The 23,543-nt window shown below is 37.6% G+C and overlaps 1 protein-coding gene across 1 annotated transcript in view; it reads right to left on the reverse strand.

The window, feature by feature from the left end:
* Positions 1 to 23,243, reverse strand: part of Mob2 (MOB kinase activator 2) — a 435,540-nt gene extending 412,297 nt beyond the window's left edge. Inside the window, exon 1 of the mRNA XM_083133781.1 lies at positions 23,024 to 23,243. Within this exon, the coding sequence (XP_082989907.1) occupies positions 23,024 to 23,028 (5 nt within the window). The 5' untranslated portion in view covers positions 23,029 to 23,243. The remainder of the gene's footprint in view (positions 1 to 23,023) is intronic.
* Between the last annotated feature and the right edge of the window lie 300 nt (positions 23,244 to 23,543).

Below are 23,543 nucleotides of genomic sequence, written 5' to 3' on the forward strand. Positions count from 1 at the left end.
ATACCCGGTGGAGGCACATAGTGGTTCAAATCCTACTTTAAACTGTAGGTCCAGTCCCGGTTAGCCTTACTGTGCATACAGTGGACTTAAAACACCAACTCAATCAATCAATTTTGTCTTCTTTCTTTCAAGGTTGTAAAAGGTTACGAAAGATTAAGATCATTTTCACAAGTCGAAATCCTCACTTTCACGAGAATCCACATTTTCAAACAGCAAACCATCTTGAAGAATTCTTGTTGGGTTCTAGGCTGGTGTTAGTCCCAAATACAAGGTGGGGCAGAAAAACCTGATGATTTTTAAAATTATTTGGTACGGTCACAAATAACCGGATTAATGCCGTGAATAAGCGAAATAAAGTGACAGAGCGATGAAACTTACGGGATATGTAGGCCAGGCTGGGGTACGCCACATGTCTGCGAGACGAGTTCCAGACCGCAACGCTAGGTGGCAGCACTGGCAGGAAAGGAAGGTTGTGTATGTGCAATTTGCCTCCAAGGCGGCAGTCAGTCATTCAGTGAGGTGAGTCATGGTGTTCACAGTGTCAGGTGCCTCAACAACGCAGGGGAGTATGCCATTATGGAAGAGTCCATTTCCGCCGTTGATGACCTCATACGGGAGTGTCGGGGGATTAATCTGAACCATATTGCAACCGAACTCGGCATTAGTCGTGGTACAGCATACAATATTGTTCATGAACACCTTCACCATGGTGTTGCCTTCTGCCGTCAAAAACTGTATCACGGATCGCTGAACCTCCTTTGTGGCACCTGACACTGTGAACGCCATGACTCACCTCACTCAATGACTGACTGGCGCCTTGGAGGCAAAATGCACAAACACAACCTCCCTTCCCTGCCAGTGCTGCCTCCTAGCAACGCGGTCTGGAACTCGTCTCGCAGACATGTGGCGTACCCCAGCCTGGCCTACATATCCCGTAATTCTCATTGCTCTGTCACTTTATTTCGCTTATTCACGGCATTAATCCGGTTATTTATTGACCGTATACCAAATATATAATACAGTAAATAAAAAGAGTTTGAGAACGAAAATGCATTATGAATTAGTTTCTTCCCCCATGAGAGTCATTCACTAACGAAGCCATTTTCTAGCAGTATTTATAGTCACTGAAAAGAGATGGTGAATGCCAGAAGTCTGAGGTCAAAGGGAATGTAAAGTTAAAGGTACCAAATGGAAAGCACCATAGGATCATTCCATCGTAACAAAAAAAAATAAAGTTTTCAACCCGTACGTAAAAATCACATTGTTTCTTACGCATTTGCTGTTAGTGTCAGAAACCAACTTTTATGTCAATTCTAAAAATTAAGTAAATAATTGGAGCTTTCTAATTCAATTAGGATTCAAGGTAGCTCCATCAAACAAAAAACATAATTTAGCAAATTTTCTGCTCCATCATTTCGGTTATCTTCATTTTTTGTGTACAACTCATAGTTTCCGAGATATTTGTTGTTTTAAATTTTCAAGGATAAATTTTGTCGCCAGTTTTCAATATAGCGGCGATCCTACAGTTCAGAGAGTGGTAAACTCTTCAAAATCGGATTCTCCAATTTTTTTTTAATTTTTTTTTTTTTACTACAGATGCAGTTGGTTTCATTTCTGTTACAATTAGTTCCCAATACGACATTACTAGAATCTAGCATATACTACTGTCATTTTTTTTATTCCTGTTTCCAATCCCAAAGCCATCCCAAACTGAAACTTACACCAAACAAAGATTACATTTAACTGTATAACATATCTTATTTACACAAAAATTGAAGATAAGTTTTATTAGGTATTCCTGGGCAAATGTCGCATCGTGTGACCTTGAAATGACAATTTCAGTATTTTCATATGAGGCGATTTTTTATGAAAACTATGCTCCCTTAGCTTCAAAATAAGCCTAAGATGAAAGTTATACCATAATTAGAAGAAAAGTTATACACTTTTTGTTGACAATGTAAGCATAAATTTGACATTTTTTATGAAGTTGGCAACCTTGCTATACGAATACAGTGTATCACTGAGGGCTAAAATCTTACACATTTTACTTATGTCCTCTACCATCCTACCAAATTTCATGAAAATCTGAGATGGTCGGGTTGGGAGCTGTGATGATTTGGCATGGAATGACCCCATAGTGTGTGGCACTAAAATTCTCCAATTCTAACGTAAATACTTCTACGCAGCTCAATGAGGCAAAATGACACCCTCGTGCAATCCAGTGCTAACCGTTGACATCAGACACGTGTGTCTTGAGATGATGTAAATGTCCAAGTACTTGGCGGGATTTCATCGCTCCGTCGAAAACCACGAAATTATTCTTGAGAGCGGCATTAAATCCGTCGTGCAAGGATTTGAGACCACGTGTTGCGCCCACCGCCTCTCCTTCCACGGCCTTTTATGGAAGACCGGCGAGGCGCTCCCACAGAGAATTCCTTTGTTACACACGCCCCGTGCAGAGCCATCATCAACCCCTCCTGGGTGCGACCGAAAGCTTTTAAATGATGTAACAAAACCTCTTGGTTGTTCACGGTGAATAATTTACAAAGTTTTCTCATCCTTATTGATGCTTTAGCTTGGGTAGTTTCCAAGATTTGAGATTCTAATATTACATCAACGATTCGGATAATAGGTACAGGATTCGAGATTAGGGTAATTGGTACATGGTTTGATAGAAACTCGTGAGAGTTTATGTTTTAAGTCCACCTTATGCACAGAAAGGCTAATCGTGACTGGACCTATAGTTTAAACTGGGATCCTAACCACAATGTGCCTCCACCAGGTATCGAACCCGGGACCCTTGATTACCAGGAGACGACGTTACCACTACGCCATCGGGGAGGCCGGTACATGGTTCGAGATACGCGTAATGGGTACATGATTCGAGATTCAGATAGTGGGTACAGAAATCGTGATTCGTATATTACAACAATGATTCGAGATTCTGCTGAATGGGTACAGGATTGGAGAGATTCGAATAATGGGCACACAATTCGATACATTGATTGTGTTTATTTGACTTCGCTTTTCTGACAATTTTGGCTAATCTTCACGATGAGGATGAGTGATATGATGAAACTGATGAAACAAAGAACACCCATACCCAGACCGGATTCGAACCCGGGCTCCCTGGAATCGCAGCGCGCTATGATAACCACTCAGCCACGGAGGTCGACGACTTATGACAAAAGTTTGTTGGAAACCACTTTATGCTACGCCCAGTTAGGTTAATCGCGACTGAATCTAGTTTGATGTGCGTCTACCTTGTATCGAACCAGGGACAAGGGCCAGGGATTACAAGGCGACAGCCAACGTGCAGGTCCAAGACTGAGTGATTGAAATAAAACTTTTGCGTGCGTCAACACCAGAGTTATTTGAACCAATCACGTCAAAAGGGCCTTGTTACCGTAACTAAAATTAACCCTTGTCTCCGAGGACTGAAATCTCCTTACCCAAAACTGAGGCTGCGAAGGGGCACTCGGCACATATAAGGACAAAGCACAGGGTAACATAAAACCCACAGTGGTCCAAACGCCAGAACCTCGTTTGCTTGCAAGAAGCAGTTACCGGGATGTACTACGTGGAAGTGATGTTAACTTCTTGGTGCCTTCTCAAAATGTGATCCCTTACAAGCCAGACCCAAAACCCAGTAATGCAAAATTCAAATACAAAATGTGCTTTATTATCTTGCTAGCAAAGCAATGATTATCAAACTTTCTTTTGAAGTGCTGAAAAATGAATCTACCTAAATAAGATTTATAGTGACTGAAACTGGGTTCAATATCACATTAAGTAGTGGGAGTATATTTTAAAAACATGGAATGGACAGAATGCAGATGAACCGTAAACCTTTTGTATTTAACGCGAGAAGGGAAAATGTAGTAATGGCATGAAAATATGCAACGTATGGAAATTATATGTAAAACAAATCTGTGCTAAAAGCTAATATAAGTAAAAATAAAAAAAATAAAAATAGCATTTCTTTTTTCGAGCTTACATACCACAATTCGCCTAGATAATACAAAATAACATTGATTTTAGCATCATTTGAAGATATGTATTTACATATAAATCCGTCCCCTGCTGATAACTGATGAAATAACAGAGCAAATGCCACCATAACTTGGATACAGCACACAGGGCGGGGGCGGGGGGGGATAAGTTGCCTAAACGAGTGTTTCTAAACCGCCGGGCCAAGGCCCTGTACCGTCCTGGCATCAATTATACCGGCGCCGCGACAGCATGTCCTGAAGTTTTCGACTTGCAGCCCAAGCTGGCAACCACCTGGAACCTCTCGTTCGGGGTTCACCAGCGATAAGAGGATATCGAAAGCCGCTAACAGGGGACTGTCAACCGTGTAGCCTCCAAATTTGAATTTTAACGGTTGGGTCTCTCCCGAGTTATAGCCGGAAGGATGAAGCGACTAAATTAATTTCATGATATTGGCAGGAGAAAACTAAAAGATTCCATTAGATCCTGTCCTTTTCATCTAAATTAAACATAATAGAACTAATGAACTCTATAATTACATTTCAAGGGTATATAGAGGAGAAGGTCTAAATATGGGCGAAGGTTTAAATATGGGTTTTGGAGTTATCCGCGCTGCTGGGTGCTGCAGCCTGGCAGAGGCTATTGGAACTGGTCATCTGTCAAGGACAAAGGTTGGGGTGCCAATTCGCAGGAGAAAGTGGTGGTTAGTTTCGGCCTTGGATGCTGTTATAGAATTGCGACCTCCGAAAACCTTTTGCAGGTATGTTTTAACTCGGCGTTTTCTGAATTCTCATCTGCTTTGTATAGGTTATGATATTAGCGGTACATAAAACAAATGTGGGCTTCTATAATGCCATGATTTGTTTGTGAAATATGTACCACAGAGAGCGAAAATAAATTGAAGAAGAAAAATAGCGTGATGGTCTAAACATGGGCTATGACATGAGGTCTAATGTTCAGATCACATTTTCAACAAATATTTGGATGTTTCTCTTTATCTCGATTTTTCCCATTCCGCGTGATTTTCAAAACAACAGATTATTCATAAATATTTTATAATGTTTTACCGATAAATGACTTTTTTATTTTAATTGCTTTTTGTGATATTGCCACTAGTAGCCCATATTTAAACCACAATCTTGAAATACATTATTTTACCATTTTTTGGAAATTGCTTCTTTTTTTAAAAAAAATTGAGACCTTTTATACTTTAGCATGCTAATACATTTAAGTAAAGGGGGCCCATATTTAGACCTTTTCCTCTATTAATTAACGTATGAAGGTTTAAAAAAAGTTCGAAAGCTAATTACGACTAAAATTGTTGGGATCGGAGCATCGGATTTTAAAATAATAAGTTATAGGGCAGAGGGCTGAAAAAGGTCTAAACGACCAGCCACGAACTCCCCACCAGCTGTGTCATCGCGCCCTCAAACTTTTGCGGGTCGATGTCATTCTCCAACAAGGAACATTTTTAATAACGGAGGCCTTGGAAAACATCCAAATCCCTCGTCCCATGAATTACCAGCTCCACTGTTTGAAGGCCACTTCTCAAAGTAGTCACTCCACGTAACCCAAGGAGTGCACGAGCAGGTTCGTTAAAAACAGATTACATGAAATCAGGGGGGATGGAAAACAATTCGTTTTTTTTTTTTGTTTTTTTTTCTTATTGACCTTAGTCGGTCAGGACGTCATCTATTATGGGGACCTGCATCTTGTTGTCACTAGTCATTTACAGGTATTTTATTATACAATTTATTTACAATAATATAAGTTTTACAATCACCATATACAATAGTCCTCTGCATCTGTCGCAAGAGGTGGAATTACCTGTTGTTCCCTAGAAATAACCCATACATGAAAATACATAAAGGAACAAAACAATGTGGGCCTACGCCTATAAATCCTACTTTCGAGTCATTGAAGAACTTGTTAAAATAAAGCCTAGGTGTGCACAGAGTCAAATGTAAGCTTATTACTTTAACAAACCGATGGTGTTCGGGAAAAGTCACAAAATGCGATTATCTGTTGCTTTCATCTACTCTTAAGTCACACTGAATCAATTCAAAAAAATATTTGCTCATGTGCTAACCACTCCGCCACGGAGGTCGACTGTGTTCTAGACGTGTTGAAACTTATTATTATTGCTATTATCATCATTACTACTAATACAACGCTTATTATTGTTTTTTTAAAAAAAATTACATGCATTTATAATTTCCATATTCTGTATCTATCTATACACAATTTGCAAAACTGTATACTTAACATTAATTCATGTAGGACAATAAGCTGTTTTTTATAGTTACAATCAGTGTAAAACAGACTGTAAGCTTAAATGTAACCCTACTTCAAATAATAACAATAATAATAATAGTTGGTGTAACTTAGGGCCTGTAAGTCTCAGAAAACAATATGTCTTGTTATAAAATAACGCTACAATTTCACTGTTCGAATTTCATTAACTCTTTCCAGAAATCTCAGGGGGGCAAAAATCAGAACATTTACAACACAAACTATAGTTGGTGCAAAGTGACGACAACAAAGCCACATACGAGATGCATTGTGAAAATATAGCTTTCGTACAAGCTTCACTGATGATTTATCATTCCTTATCAGTGGGGAAAAGCAGACATTTGCACCTGGCAAATTGATAAAAAGAACCTAGTGGAGCATATGCAGGATTTCCCCAAAGGTTTGTCTGTTCAGAGTAATGTCTTGTGTAAAAAAGATGGTACTCTATCCAATATAACCTCATGAAGGATTTTTTTCTTGTAAGTGCATATTGCTTGCATTGTACAATTATTTCTCTTGTAGTTTACAGTTCTTGCAAGCATGTAAACACAATTTATTCATTGCGAAAGAACATTGGAAGAAAAAACATAACGAAAATGGCTATATAGACTCACTATGGAGTTCTCTTCTTTCAAGAGTGGAGTAAGCAGCCACCTTTGAATGTTAATCCTACAGAAGAGATCAAGAATCTTTGTAGAAAGTAGGATGATTTTGAAATACCTGATTATATTTGGGATTTGTAATTAAAATTTGGTAACACCTTCATTTAAAATAATAATAATAATAAAGATTTGTTTGTTTCACAGGTATGTTATGTTCCAACAATGTAACATTCTTGGCAAGATTTGTATAACTACTTCTTTGTTTTTTGTTAAGTTTACTACATTGTTATAACTCTAATAACATTACTGAAACTAAGAATAAATGTCTGACGAAGAGAGTGTGTGTTCTCCCAAAACGATACAAAATTTGTGTTTACATGCTGGTAACAACAACCATAAACTACAAGAGAAAAATGCTTGTAAAGGAAGCTTCTTGAATTAAATATGCCAGTTATTTGATCGATACCTCAATTGTACACAAAAAATGTCAACTTGTAACAGGGTGGAAATACACCACGGAATCAGGAAAGTTGAAACTATGAAGTGAACATGTCACAGAACTGAATAAACATGCCACACTTGGCTAATCATGATGATGATGATGAGTAATTATATAATGACTGATGAAAGATACTCACAAACAACACACATGTCCAGGCTGGGAAAACAAACCTGGCATCAAAGCACACTGTGCTAACCACTCTGTCATGAAGATTGGCAAAGTTTGGCAAGAGTATGGCTAACATGTTCATACATGTCAAGTGACTAAAGGTCAGAAGGTTAAAACCTAGCACAGCTCCCACCAAAAACTACTCTGTCTACTGCATGACATTGCTGCCACTGATTTTGGGGTAACAGGCTGTGATGCGAGCAGCCATTAAGAAGTGTAGTGCAGACCTCTCCACCATCATAAAAGTCACGCCTGTGACAATGTAGCAACAAAGGACCCAGATTATCCATGTGAAGAGAATAGCGACCCCTGGTAGGCAGAGGACAAAGTACGTGCTGTCTGCAAGGCTTCTGTCAATGGCTGAAAACACACATGTGATGCCCGGGAAAGTGGGCTAGCAGAAGGAAATATACAGGGTGTCTGGCTTAGAGCTATAAAAAAAGAAATAGTCCCAAAATCTGTTTGACCAAGAATTTATTGGGAATGAAGGTGCATCCTGATGCACAATACCTTGCCATTACACATCACAAAATGAGAGACACTGGCTCCCTCACTGTCACTAACAACGTCAATACACTTCTATATGGGCACCCTAAGTCAATTCAACAAATGAGAACACACATAACACCTTCTGTTGTGGAGTCCACTCTGCCATGTTTGTTTACTGTGCCCATGCACATGCAGGCAACACAGTTTCGTGTTTTTTTGTAAATGGCAACAGATGGCAGTACCGTACATATACAGGTTTTGACTGTGGCATGTATTCGTAAACTGTAGTGAATGTTTCTTTTATTATAGCTATAAGCCGGACACGTTGTAAACTTTAGCACTAACTGTGCCAGGTTAAACCTTCTAGCCTTTGAAAAAGGAAAATTCAATTTCTTACTTCATGTAACGAACTTCTGGAGTATCTCTGCATACTCATACATGGCCATTGTTGACCACTAGAACAGACACATCACAGTGTGACAGCTTTGCCTTACATATTGTGAGTCATCTCGAGACACTTTCTCCGGTTAATCACTATCTGATTGCCACAAACAGAATAAATGAATACAATGCACAGTGCAGTAATGGAATGAAAAGATACAGGCACAGAGCATGGTAGACATCACAAGACCAAAGTGGGTAGTCAAATAACATCTCCTTGTGTCTTCTTGCCACAATCTTTCATTTGTTCATTTGTTTTTTGTCATTTAGCACCGTTTTTCTGATACTTTTGGCTAATTGCAGCAATGAGGATGAGTGATGATATGATGAAATTGACGAAGAGACAGTACAAATAACACCCATGTCCAGGCTGTGATACAAACCCGGGGCCGCTGATACCATATTGCACTGTGCTAACCACTATGACACGGAGGCCAGCCCACGACTTGCCGCGTAAGGTTGCTTAACGGTTCCGAATGTTTAATGATGTTTCATAATTATTATAGCAATATGCTTTAAAATGAAATAATTAAAAGTTTGGGGCACCAATGAGGCCATTTTGGGCCTTCAATGTATATGAAAAATAATTCTCTTATATAAAATCCTTACCTGAGAGTTTAAAAATGAGTGTAAAAAGTCTTGTGAGAAGTTAAAAAGTGCAAGGCTGTAAAGGGACCTGCACACGGCATACATACACAACACATTAAAAAGGTAAGGAAACACTAAACACTTTCTCATAGAGAGTGGAATAAACCTGCTCTTTTCAAAAAGCTAAAATCATTGCTTGAACACTGTCTTTATCATCCAACATGGATGACAATTGGAAAGAATAAAAGTCTGTCCAAAGAAAGTAAAATCGGCAATATGGAAACAATTGTGGAAGTAAGTTTGAAGCTTGGAGAAACTAATTAACACAATTAAACCTTTAGGCCTACTAAGTATTATTAAATGTAATATAATATGGCTGAGCAGATACCACATTGAACCGATACCCATGCCAATGCTCTTACAGATTCTCACAGATACCGATACTTGAAAACTGCAATAATTAAAATTTGTTCAAAATATTGATCAATATTGGTGTGTAAATATTCTTCTCCAATAATATCCATCAAATTATCAACAAATTTGCATTAAAATATTCAAGAATTTTATCTGAATATTAAAATTGATATTATGTAATCACAAAATATAGTTTTTGTGCAAAATTGGTGCAAAATAAAGTGTTGAATTTGTGTTTGTATGTTTGAATTTTGCAAAATTTCCAGGATAATAATTATGACTCTGCAAAAGTGTCGGGTGGCACTTTTGCGGACCCTGTGAAATACCAAAATGCTGGAAAAATATTGGCTGGTATCGGTAGATGAATTCCAACCGATACCACTGTTATCAGCCAATACCGATACATCGGTATCGGCTCAGCCATAAAATATAATGATTTCAAAAGTAACTTACATGAGTTACTGTACTTCACAGTTCATTCTTGCTTGACAGTTGTTTCAGAAACGCAGGTGTTTCATGCAAGGCTCAAAAGGGGTTTCGTGCTTGAGACCAGATTATGTAATTAGGTGCTGGAAGCATTTAGGGATATTTTATTAATGACCTACCAAACCAAACATTGAACGCATTTAGGGATGTTTTATTAATGCTAAGCCCTTAACCTGACCTGCCTAACCAAAAAACGAAAGCACCTGTCAATGTAATACCTCTTTGCACCCACCCACATGAAGCAGATGGCAGTAGTAGTCCATATCAAAGATAACAGTAAACGAATGGCTGCTTGGAAACAAAGAATCATGTATATAAAAGGGAAAAATCATTCTCCACAAAGCACACAACAGGTAATCACTAAGACTCTGAAGTATATCCATACCCATGAAGAAACCGGGGTAAAACTGTCAAAGCCAGGAATCGGATTTCTTCAAATTTACAGGAGAAAGTACTAACGGAATTGAGTCTCTGTGTAATTTCGGAAGGTCGTAGAAGTGTTTTCAATGTATTTGGCCGCTAATTCATGTATTTTTTCTATAATAATGTCCGTCCGATGCACGAAAGCTGTTGCTTGCATTTCCATCCATGTACTTGAACCAGATGTTGAGAGCATCTGATGACATTATCCCCGGTAAGTGTTTCCAAACATGCAATTTTTTCACTATATTGCCCAACCTAAAGCAACCTAACCTTACCGTGTTGGTGCGTGGAGCTATCGTGAATGGTTTTATGGGCTATTTGTGGATGGTTATACGATCCAGAATGGTTTTTGGGGCTATTCGTGGATGGTCATACTTTCCCGAATGGTTTTTGGGGCTATGCGTGAATGTTTTTTGGGACTATGCGGGAATGATTATCACGGCTATGCAGGAATTTTTCTGTTAAGAAGGTTGAAACATGCTTTGCCATTTGAATCACAATGCTAGTCAAGATTTGCCTGCCATTTTGCATGTTCAGGAAGCGAGAAAAGAACAAATAATAATTACTAGATATGTCGACAATAGATACTAATTTAGTTTAAAAAAGCAAAATCCCTTGTTAAACAATCTTTTGCAATGCAAAATAAGTAAGTACGAATCTCAACAATTACAGAATAAACGAGTTACAGCCGATTCCCGGCTTTCACAGTTTTACCGAAATCGGTCAACGGATGAGTCAAGATTATGATTATTGTGTGTTAACAAGCATAAACAAAATTCGAAACAGAAAAAATGCCTGTATACCATGATTCATTGGGAATTAAACAATTGGAACTTTGTTTTGATTTCATTTGAGTAGTTGTTTTAAGTCCACTTTATGCACAGATAGCTTAATCAGGACTGACCTCCAGTTTAAAGTGGAATCTGAACCACTGTGCAATATGTCTCAACCAGGCATCGTACCTGGAACCCCTTGATTACAAGGCAATTGGAACTTTGACCTCACACTGTGTTTGACCTATTGGAATATATGGCTTTCAAGTACAATTGTATAATCTCTCATCATGCTACATCATGTCTGATATATTCGGCAACAAATCTTAAGTGTTTTGATATAAAATATTGAAACTGTCCATTTCTTCGGAACAACCTTTGTTTGTTCACGTGTAGTTGGGGAAGGAAAAGCAGGCTATCGTTCCCGAAAAAGAAAATCCTCAGGGCCAAACAATAATGCTGGTCCTAGTTGCAGTAGCCAAGATTCAGAATATGTGGATGTTGATACAGGGTTCAGCTACTTGAATGCCTTTTTGATCTCTCTTGGAGAGTCTCCAGTGAGTAAGAAGAAACTGAAGAGTTCGAAAAGGTATTGCAGAGAAAAGATAAAGAAAATAAGAAATATTTATACCCAATCTCTTTTTAATGCAGAAGGTGATAAAGATGAAGAAGAATGCCACTGTAGCAATTCAGAATCAGAAATCTTTGAGCAACTTAGAGAGATTTAAAACTGCAAATAAAAGTGAAAGGTTCATGATTTTGGCTATTTTGCCCAAAAGTTGGACATGTGGAAAAATTGAAAAGGAGTTTGGTGTTAGTAATTACATAGCAAGGAAAACAAAAAAAACTCGTCGAAGAGAAGGGAACTTTCTCCTCACCTGACCCCAGACCTGGAAAAACTTTACCAGAAGAAGCATTGATTGATTGATATGTTGTTTTAAGTCCACTTTATGCACAGGAAGGCTAATGATGACTGGACCTACAGTATAAAGTGGAATCCAAACCACTGTGCCATGTGCCTCCACCAGGTATCGAACCCAGGACCCTTTGATTACAAGGCGACGATGTTACCACGACCAGTGATGAAGTTAGCAGGCAAATGCCTGTCAAGAAAAACTATGTTTCCGTGAGGGACACAGATGGTAAACGTATCCACATTCAAAAAAGATTGATTCTGGAAAATCTGAGAGAAATATTCAGACTTTTTAAATCTAAATACCTGCTACTTAAGATTGGGTTTTCAAATTTGTAGAATTAAGACCAAAGAGTTGCATAATAACAAGAGCCAGTGGTACCCCACACTGTATGTGTTTGTACTACTCATCAAAATATTAAACTAATGATAGCTGGAGTGATGAAGTTGGTATGTAAAATATGTTAACTTAAATCATCACATTGAAAGGAATTCACTTTTCATATAATACCAAAGAGAAACAACCTTGAAATTTTGACTTAACCTTCAGTAGATGTGTACCAATACGTGCAAAATTTTTAAAAATTTCGTTTTTTTGGAAATTGTAAAATTTTGAAACAACTTTCAAAATTTGTTTTTCGCAAAAACCAAGCATGTTGTATATCAAATGAAAGACCTCTTCATAAGCTTTAAAATGAGACCATGCCCAGCCCTGTAGTTGAAATAGGTCTCTTGCAAATTGTATTTAAAGTTTCAGCGCTGAACGGTATTTGGGCAATTTTGTCAATTTTCAACCAGCAACATGAAAAACATATATAAAAAAATATTTTAAATATGAATGAGCCTTCTGCTATCTAGTGTAGTTATAATTTGGATAGCGGCCTTTTATTTTAAAGGTGATTACAAAATACTAAAGCAATCAACTTTAACCATTCTAACCTACTGAAACGTGTAAATAGTAACACGGTGTGCATGGAGGAGCACAACGCAATCAGAACTTGTGCCCTCACACAAGTACACAAGAGTAAACTATATTCATATTCAAACTGTCATCATCTAAATTCATTTGTTTTTTTGTTTTTTTCAAAACTGATACATTCCATTCATATGATTGATTAGTTTATGTTCGATATTTAACTAAACCAACTCCCATGGTGCAACAGCCCTCTAAGGACCAGGACCTGCAAGAGCACTGTATTCGTTAAGGTGAAGCGTGGTTCACACATCAAGTTTCATCGGCATTGTTTTCTGTCTGCTAACTCTGGAGCCTGATAATTCTTTTTCAATGAGCTCCCTAATAGTCGTTGCGACGCTTGGTCAACGATTAAAATTTTGGGGGTTCCCACCAGAGATAGAACCAGGGGATACTCTCACCATTTGACTATGCAGGAGCCCATTGTTCAATATTTAAGTATCCATTTGTAGTCTTGCACCATAGCCATGCAATCTAAGATACAAGGTTTGGGTTCCAGGTACGGGACACACGCAGGCTCAAGTCTCCTGGGGGAAGCGTAACAACTTTTCTCCCGAGATTTTGGTCTGTGTATGGGACCGGTGGCCACCCACCATCGTTAGGAAATTGGGGACCTACGAATGAGCAGTGTAACCCAGCCATGGAAATCTACAATAATGACTGGGGATTTGTTGTGTTCACCACACATCACTCTGTACCTGTTTGAATGATGGCAGTTGGTATATAAACCCTGGCCTTTGTGAGGTGTTGCACCACAGTTTATTATATCCATTTGTAACTAGCAATGGAGAATTTGAAATTGGAGAAGGCACATTTCACACAACAGGATTTGAGTAGGTGGTGAGATCATGAGTCCAACACTCAAAATTCAAGGCCATTGAAAGTACAGTATTGTATTTGCATTTTTCAACTACTGGTATTAACGGGCAAAGCAAATATTTGATAAATGTTATTTTGGCAGCCACAAAATGCTAAGGCAAGTTGTTATGGGCCTTATGTTGTTATGTATCATGTGGACTTTTTAATGTGGTACGAAATAAAAACTACATGGAACCTTTAAGAAGGGATCCTGTGTTTAAAGTTTCATGGACCAGTGTTAATTTCTTAACAAAATTAACAAGGATGGTGAATGGTAACCTCAAAAGAAACACTAACCCTATAAGTATGAATGGCATGTATAAATACGCCACCTGCAGTGTGCTACAGTGCGGAAGGCATACATATACTCCTTGTGTTTGCTTCAACTAGATTCAACTGCAGGTGGTGTATATATTCGCCCAGATGTTGAGAACATAACAATCAAATTAGGTGAGATTATGCTAGCTGTAGTAAAGACAAAAACAGTGGCAGAAGAGGAAGAAGAAACAATATAAATTAAATGTAATAAGTTGTTTGCTCTCGTGTGTAGTTTGTGTAATAGAAAATGCAAATGCGACTCAAAAACAAAGTTTGTATGGCGTAGACATTGAGTTGCACTCGTTTCACAGACTTCCACACCAGAAAGATTTACTCTGCATGAACCTGCAGTATTCACATGCTGACATGCTATGTATTTTTGTATTATATACATTTGTTCTGGAATAAGAAAGCAATTCTATATTAAAAAAAATACCCCATAAAAGAAGGCAGGCAGGCAAATATTGGTGTTTTATTTCAGTTAATTTTGTTAAATAGAATTGTGCTAACAAACCTACATTCTCCAGTAGCGACTTGTTCAGAAAATTCCACATTTAAGGGGTTAAAGTAATTCAGAGCACCATGATACACATAATAAAATTTGTCACTGTGAAATTAACATGGTTTTCACATAGTGAATGTTGCTTTACCAGCACATGTAGAAGTAAGTCTGGAAGCTTTCCTGGCGATGAATGACGAAAAGATTCTCTCGGGCGATGTTAGCTCTCGAAAGCTTGGAATCTTTTCCACAACTCACCTGGTCAATAGCCTGAGAGAATCTATTCAGCACATCTAGAGTTCATTGCACTTTTATTTTTCGACTCGTGACGATTTAACTAAGTGGTGTAGATTCATACATAAAGTGTAATCTGGAAATAAATGAGCATGTAATTTCAAAAACACATTGTATATGCTCTTGGTGGCCATGCTTAAGTGGTAGTTTCTTGATCCCACCACTGAGGTTTGTGTATTCAAGTCGCAGTCCTTACTTCAATTTCATCTAATCATTACTCATGCCTAAAGTGGCAGAAAAGCAATGTACAGAGTGGTCACAAAGTGGGCATATCCAACTTTATTTTCAACATGGTTATGGTTGAATGCTTGGTTTGCACACATACCTGACGGTTTAAGAGTCTAGAACATTGGTATGGAGACCATCACTTTAGTAGTTCAGGTGAATACTGTGTCATATTCTGGCACACTTCGAATTACAAGTGTGCCATTACCTGAATAAGACTTTTCCCATGCGATGGATTGGAAGACATTCTGAAGATTACCCATCTCCCTTAGGCTGGCCTCGAAGAAGTCCCGACCTCACCTCTGGGGGTTCAGAGTCAATAACAGAGTCAGAAATAACAAGTATCACACAATGCAAGAGTTACAAGCAGCTGTGGAAGATGCCTTCACGTACATGATCCCGTATTAATCTCCACAAAAACATTTGCAAGAACATGGCGCAGAATTCGGCTGTGTACGAAAATGACAGTTTCCATACTGATGTTCTGGACTCTTAAACCGGGTATGTGTCCAATATCAAGCATTGAACCACAACCATCGCAGTGTCAAAAACAAAGGGAAGGGGTCACTTTGTGACCACTCTATAGGCTACAATAACAAAAATATAAATATAAACAAACACATTGTATATCTTAGTAAAGGATTAATTTGCTTTCTGAATATCCTAGCTACCCCTTATCTTGCTTTCTTTTCATTATTTTACATCTTTTTTTTTTTTTAATTGGGACAATAATGAACTGATGCAATACAGTGTCTTCAGTAGGGCATTGTGCCCCTAAAGTGTGTGCCAGTATAGCAGCTGGAACCATGTAGCTTGCTGGCGAGATTGGATGGGAATGTCAACCTCAACTCAAGCTCATAGCTCATTTGATAGCTTGCCAAGCTGAGGTTCCATGAAGTTTCTCTTTGCTGTGACACTGCGGAACAATGCAACCAGGGTGGATAAAAATAATCATTCTTATATTTATTAAAAATCATCTTTGATGATTTTTTGTATTTAAACCAAAGTTTGTGACTTAAAAAAAAAACATGTAAAATTGCCTGTTTGTTTTTCGGCACAGTACATGTAGATACTTTCTTTTTTAATGTGAAAGGTGTTTCCTCATAAATGGCCCTGTAAATTGTGTGATCAGTTTGATTAAAGCAAAAAAATCAAATTACATGAAAATATACACTTTCCTGTTTCTGATACTGCTGACATTGGAAAAGTTTGTTGAGCGTGTTAACGAAACTATATAATAATTTCAGTAACTTTTCTTACAGCAAAAATAAAACTTTTTAGATGTGCTACATAATTGTAAATCTTCTTAGCTGAATTTTAGTTATTTTTTTAGATGACAGTTTGTAAAATATTATCAGTTCTCATGTTTATTTGAAGATATGGTAATGATGCTATTTACAGTTCAACATGATTACTATTTTGTACATTATTCTATGCCAGAGATTCTGAAATTGTGTTCCGCGGAGCACTGGTGGTGGTGGTCTTGAACATTTCCCATCGATCGGTGTCTCAATACTGGAACATCATCACATTAGTAATTAAAACACTTTTTCTTACGAACACTACTGTGCAGCTGTGAGAGCATTTCCTTTGATACCATGTTATGAAATAATTGATTTTTTTACTTGATGTCTAGAACATCAGAAACACTAAAGGTGGGTGTTAGCTAAAACCAATACTTCTCAGAAATTAAATTCTAATTGGTTGTAAAAATCCAATTCTGCTCCGATGGGCATACACAAAAATGTTCGGACTCCGCAGCCTCGCCTTTGGCTGAAAATAGTTCCGCAGTTTGAAAAGTTTGAGGAAAACTGTTCTATGCAAAATATTTGCTATTTTTTCCTATGAAAATTATTGAGTTTTAAAGCAACAGAAATATAGTGTGCCAACAGTTTACATATTTCATTTTCCTTTTGTATGAGCTTCGCCCCATCAGTACATATATTTTGTTCCCATGTTTTTTTTCTTTGAAAATGTTAGAGTATCTAAGAGCCTAATAAAAACGATTGAATCACTAATGAGTTTAATGTAGTTTCAAAAAAAGTGATTTTGTTATCTACAAATTACTTGCATACATTATGCTATAAATTATTTCTTTAAAATGATTTAAATCATCGATTTAAGAAACAACCTTGACTGCAACAGAGCTAAATCTGATGAACAAGATGCTATCGAGATGAGATCCATATCATCAGAACATGGCACCTCTCCGTCTGCAGTGAATGTCAGCATTTGCTTTCATACAGACGGATGTGTCATGCTGAGGAAATATTTAAATTTGCTTCTGTGTAGCTTGCTAAGATGATAAGTGATAAACTGATAAGTGTTGATAAATGTTTTAGTTCTGTTGCAATGCTGTAACATAAGTACACTAAGAAACAGAATCTAATCTATTGTATGATTCATATGTGAAAACATACTCATGCAGAAGTGTGGGGACATGATTTCTAAGTGAACTTAATCAAGATACATGAAAAATGTGTGGTAGTGCAAGGAAAACATTTGCAACATCTTCTGTGATAAAACTACTATTTCCTTACTTGCAAATGTGAAGCATTGATTGAATTAGGTTATTTTAATTCACTTTTCTGTCACGTTTGGCTAATCGTGAAGATGAGGATGAATGGTTGAAATGAATGAAGGGTCAAACAAACATACAGGGATGACCCAACATGGGACCCACAAAGGATTGTACTGCCTGTGAGACTGGACACCAGGGCCTCACTAGCCCACACAGTGCAGTCCAGGGTTAATTATGTGAAAGTGAGGTTGACATTTGGGTGTACTACGTTAAAGAATCACCCCTTACACCCTAAATGTGAAGTACTGTAATTGATTGATTGGTTTTATTTTACTTCATGGTTTGTGCCTCTTGGCTAATTTGCGAAGATGGGGATGAGTGATGAAATTGATGAATGGACATTTAAAAACAGCAAGTATTGTAATTGAAATAAATCTATATGCTTGAGTTGACGGATTGTGAACAGTTGGATTTGCCAGTGGACACTGTGGTTCTGGCAGCTACACAGGCACACATTTGAGCAGCACAATGCCCAAATGATGGCAGTGTAGATGATTTGACAAACACAATGATATATGCATGCCTTAACAAGGTTTTGAAACTCTAGCTTCATAGCACCTTAAGCTGACCACTCTGACATAGAGGTCAGTGCTTACTTATCTCGCATACATAATGAAACTAGGAGGGAGGGGAGGGCCCAAGCTCCGACTTCATCATAGCACACAATTTTTTTTTTATGGTTCAATTTCTATTTATGGTTGTTAACACATACTTCAGAGTTTCAGCAATTACTTACTGCATGCTTCCTTCCAGATGATTTTTCACTTCCTTACACTCCAGTATGATTCTTCTCTTGGATTGATTGATTTGGTGTTTTAAGTTCACGTTATGCACAGTATGGCTAATCAGGACTGGACCTACAGTTTAAAGTGGGATCTGAACCACTACGTGCCTCCACCGGGACCCCTTGATTACAAGGCGACGACGCTACCACTGCGACATCAGGGAAGCCCTCTTCTCTTGAAACAAGCCATTCATTTACTGTCGTCTTGGTTATGTACTGCTGCTGCCACCTAGGTCACATGTGTGTTGTGCGAAGGAATTTCGTAGTTAGGTTAGGTGTCAGGTTTCTTTCTCTTAGTATTAAAATAACGTCCTTAAATGCTTTTGTGGTTAGGTTAGGTGGACCAGGTTGGAATTAATCTGAAAATCATTAGTGTTTTGAATTGCATTAAGGTTAAAATGTTTGTGAATTCATATAATTTGCATATTTCACCAACAAAAATTATTCACAGACATATCAAGTCAAATTTTGCTATATTTTTAAAGCGTCACAAACATAACATATTTTCGTTAATGCTTTTCATCCATTCACGCTATGTCATCATATCAAGTTTTCGGTAACACTTTACTATACCGGAGACGGATTTCTTCAAATTTACAGGAGAAAGTACTTACGCAAATCATTTTCTGTAGCGTTGTTGATGTTCAGGAATGTAGTTTTGATCCATTTTAATGCGAATGCATGTGGTTTTCTACGAAAATCTATTTCCGACGTGCTATTGCTGCTGCCGCCATTTGCTTTCTGCACATCATCGAGAAAAACCGATGTTGTCCGTATATGCTAAATTGAACGAAAGGAGTGCTAATGGAACTTAACTTAACAGGCCTTACCTAACCTAGTAGGCTTACCTCGTCCCCGTGATGGTTCGTGGAGCTATCGTGAATCAATGGTTTTTGGGGCTACGCATGGATGGTTTGTGGGAAATAAGGAACAACAGTAAGACATTATTTTAGTTAGAAATTCATTATTTCACCTAAAGAAATGTTCCGCAATGCAGAATAGTACGTTAACAATGTAAAAAATTGTGAAATAAATCATTGATAGGTGTCTCCGGTATAGTAAAGTAGTACCAAGTTTTCTTCACTTGCTAGCAGACACCACAAAGTACTTCATAATTCTATGAAATCAGTTCATCAAAAAATAAAAAACAACACATGGCGCAACAGCCCATCCCGTGAAGGCCAGGGCCTACCTACCAACTGCCGGCTACACTCCCACCTGCCAAGGTGGGAGATCATCCTACCTGTTATGGGGTGACACGTGCTCAGGACAATTAACTCCCAGCCATTGTTGTAGGTTTCCATGACCGGGTTACACTACTCATTCGTAGCTCCCCAATTTCCTCACAATGGTGGGTGGCCACTGGTCCCATACACAGACTGAAATCTCAGGAGAAAAGTTTTTACACTTTCCCCCAGGAGAGACAAACATGTGTGTGCCCCATAGCCGGAGCCCAAAGCATGATGCCTTACACCGCATGGCCATGGTGTGAGACATTTAACCTACTAAGCTTTTTAATATTTAGTAATAGGCCGATCAATCAGCAATACATTGGTGTCGGCTGATATAGGCATATTAGTGTATCAGTAAAATTACAGATAATTTTACCGATCCGATATATGTAAAAATATATTATAATGCGGTGCAAAATCAGTTCATTATGAATGTTTTCATCCACTCTCATATCTAGAACCTTACTTTTTTGTGTGAAATGTCACACACATAATGTTCGAATGCCCCAAAGGTACTCTGAGACATGAAAGATTTTACTTATGGGGGCCACACTTCACCCCAGATATCACAGTCAACTTTTATATAACATAGCTACAACAACAAAAAAATCTATCAACTGGTAAAACTTCACAGAAGATCTTTTGATTAACTCATCCGGCCTGGAAATTTTTAAAAAATTATAAGCATTTCATATGTGTGTATTCAATTGTACATTGTTTTCTTTCATATTTAAATAACAATTGTACTCAGGTTATTGTCATGCAGCAGAATGAAAATTGAACATTTCACGTACTTGTTCATGTTATGCCTAACTTCTCTCCAATACAGTACTTTTCGCAATGATGCATAAATGCAATATCATCTCAAGAATCCCATTCCAGGTTCTCAGATATCAATAAGAGGTCTCACTGCAGAACATGGGCTGCTTTTTTCCTCTAAATAGAGGAACAAAATTTATATCCCCTGAAAGTACGTACCTTCTACTTCCATTTTCCGGTGTTACTTTTCCGATCACTATTATATTATTGCACGTAAAAAAATTTTTACCTGCTGCTAAAAGCAATGCATTTCTCCATTCGTTCACGTCCATATTGTTTACGCACAGTTGCTGTCATTTGTTTCGGGGTCTTCCTCTCTGCACAAGAGTTTTGCTACCTTGTGTTCAGACGTCAGACAAGGAATGCCTACGAGGTTAGGTTCCATTAGCATAAATACAATGAAAAATTATTCTTTGGGCTGAGAGAACTAAACCAATCTAGCCTAAAATAAAAATGGTTTTTCCATTTCTGGTTTTCCACGTCAGAACACAAGGTTGCTCAAGTGTTGTGCAATAAGTGAGACCCTTCGTTTAGCTGAATTCGAGTTGCTTTGTCGCTACGGATTCCACCCACACACGGACAGTTTCTTTCATTATTTCAGACGAGGAATGCTTACAAGGTTAGGTTAGGCCTGTTAGGTTGGGTTCCAATAGCATAAATACAATGAAAAATGTTTTTCCTGCTACTAAAGGTAATGCATTTCTCTATTCGTTCGCTTCCATATTGCTTACGCACAGTTACTCTCATTATTTCGATGAGCAATGCCTACAAGGTTAGGTTAAGCCTGTTAGGTTACGTTTCATTAGCATAAATACAATGACAAATTATTATTCAGGCTAAGAGAACTAAACCTAGCTACCTAACAACGTAGGCATTTTTTGCTTTCACTAGATTTGTGCAGGAATGTGCACCACCATGTCACTTTTTCCTTCCAAGAGCGCCCAACCTGGATACGTATTTCTCGTTTTTTTCAAAGAACAAAATTTTTCCGCACCTTCAAACTTACTTTTCTCGATTACTAACTACAAAACATTACCAAAAAATTATGAACCACGTTTCTCCTAAGCAGCCCATATTCTGCAGACTTACCCAATAAAATATGGAAACTACCTATTTTGTGTTAAAGTGTGTGTTTCATTGTCCCAAGAAGAGTCCCAGTATTTCAATGTTTGAACTCGCTGAGCCAGAAATGTTTTGATTTAATGTGCTCTGTGATATGAAAACAGTTTAATTTCTTGTGGAATATGAAGTAAAATCAGCTAAAGGACAATTATATGATGTTTTCTCCCAATATCTAACACTATAAATGAGATAATCTATAGTATTATTTCCTCTTAAATTTCAATATATCTAAATCAGACTATGGCTTTTGATTTGTTTCGTAGTAAACAGTGGTTGTTTCTCAATATTAAAAGTTACATAGCAATAATCAAACTAACTTCAGATTTGTCTAAAATTCATTAACTAAATGAGAGAACACTACATGAACCTCATAATGGTGGTAAAATAATGTAGCCTATACAGTATTGAAAACTTCATAGACATTAGATGCAATACATGTGACTATTGTGTGTGAATTAAAAAATGTTTTCGGTGCATGGTAATTATTCCTTTCAGGAGGAATTTGTTGAAGCTTGACAATAAGATTAATCCACAGGTTCTATTTTAAACCATTTCAGTTTTAAAAAATATATATATAGGTACGCAACATTGTATATCTTTCGCCTGTACATTCCCTGCTTGCATATAAGTGGTGTTATGAATGAATAGTATTGATTCAACCATATCACCTGCTATAAACATTGTCTATCATGCTAGATTATTTAGTTTTCATAACTTACATACTTAAATTTATTGGTAGGAAATGTAAATTTCAAGAAATAATCATTCACAGTTACACTGATGTGTATTAGGTACTGAACCTGTTCAATATTTCATTTTTTAAGTACGTTCATTCGATTTGACAACGCACCACATAACATGCAGAAAACTATCGGATGTAATTTCTACTATTATATGCCATAAAATTCGTGTCAAATAAGTGTTTCATTTATTTGCGCATTGCCTCTCTTTAGTATGTCATATGTAAATTGCAATTTCTTGTACGAAAGAAATAACTGCTCCGCCGCAAAATGGGCATTGTTTCCAAGAGAACGGTTTTCCAGAGGGGTCCATAGTTCTGCCTTAAGTCAACATATGATCATAATATATTCATTAAAACACATCTGAACGAATGAAAACATCAATCCTCCTACGTTCCTTTTGGTTTACAGTCTGTTATTGACTTGCCGTGCAGGATCTGAGGGGACCCCAACAGAAATCGCGAGATTTCTTTTATTATATTGAAAATCGTACTTACCCCATAAACCAGTCCACGGTGTCGCGGAGATATTCAGGTAACCTATCCAGCTTGAATGATTTCTATGTCACTGCACAACTAAATTATAAATAAATACAATTCTCTTCACCTCACCACATCACTTTCGTAGAACCAAACATGGCTTCCTCAGCTGCTAGTCCGTCTCCCATGAGTCAATGTTTATAGACAAAAGCTTCCTACCGATCAGCTGATTCAGCAAACACTGCATAAGACTGCAAACAAACAACAGTAGCGTAGTCCATGTATGAAAATTTAAAAATGAAGGGAATGTAAACAAATTACTAGGGTCTTGTGTTTAGGTGCCTCTCAAACTTTTGTGAGCAATATATTTCAGAAAATTAAAATAAAATTTGGGTTCTTTGGAGCATGCGCCTTCCTATCCAGTTTTCTCTCTAATCGGAACGTAGCTCAACCTGTGTAAAAATAAACACAGATGAATAGAAGCCTACGTGATAATCTTTTAAGCAAAGAAGTCTTACTTTATTAATTATTTCCTCCT

This window comes from Lepisma saccharinum, chromosome 13 (assembly GCF_977018435.1).
Source record: "Lepisma saccharinum chromosome 13, izLepSacc3.1, whole genome shotgun sequence".
NCBI lineage: Eukaryota > Metazoa > Arthropoda > Insecta > Zygentoma > Lepismatidae > Lepisma > Lepisma saccharinum.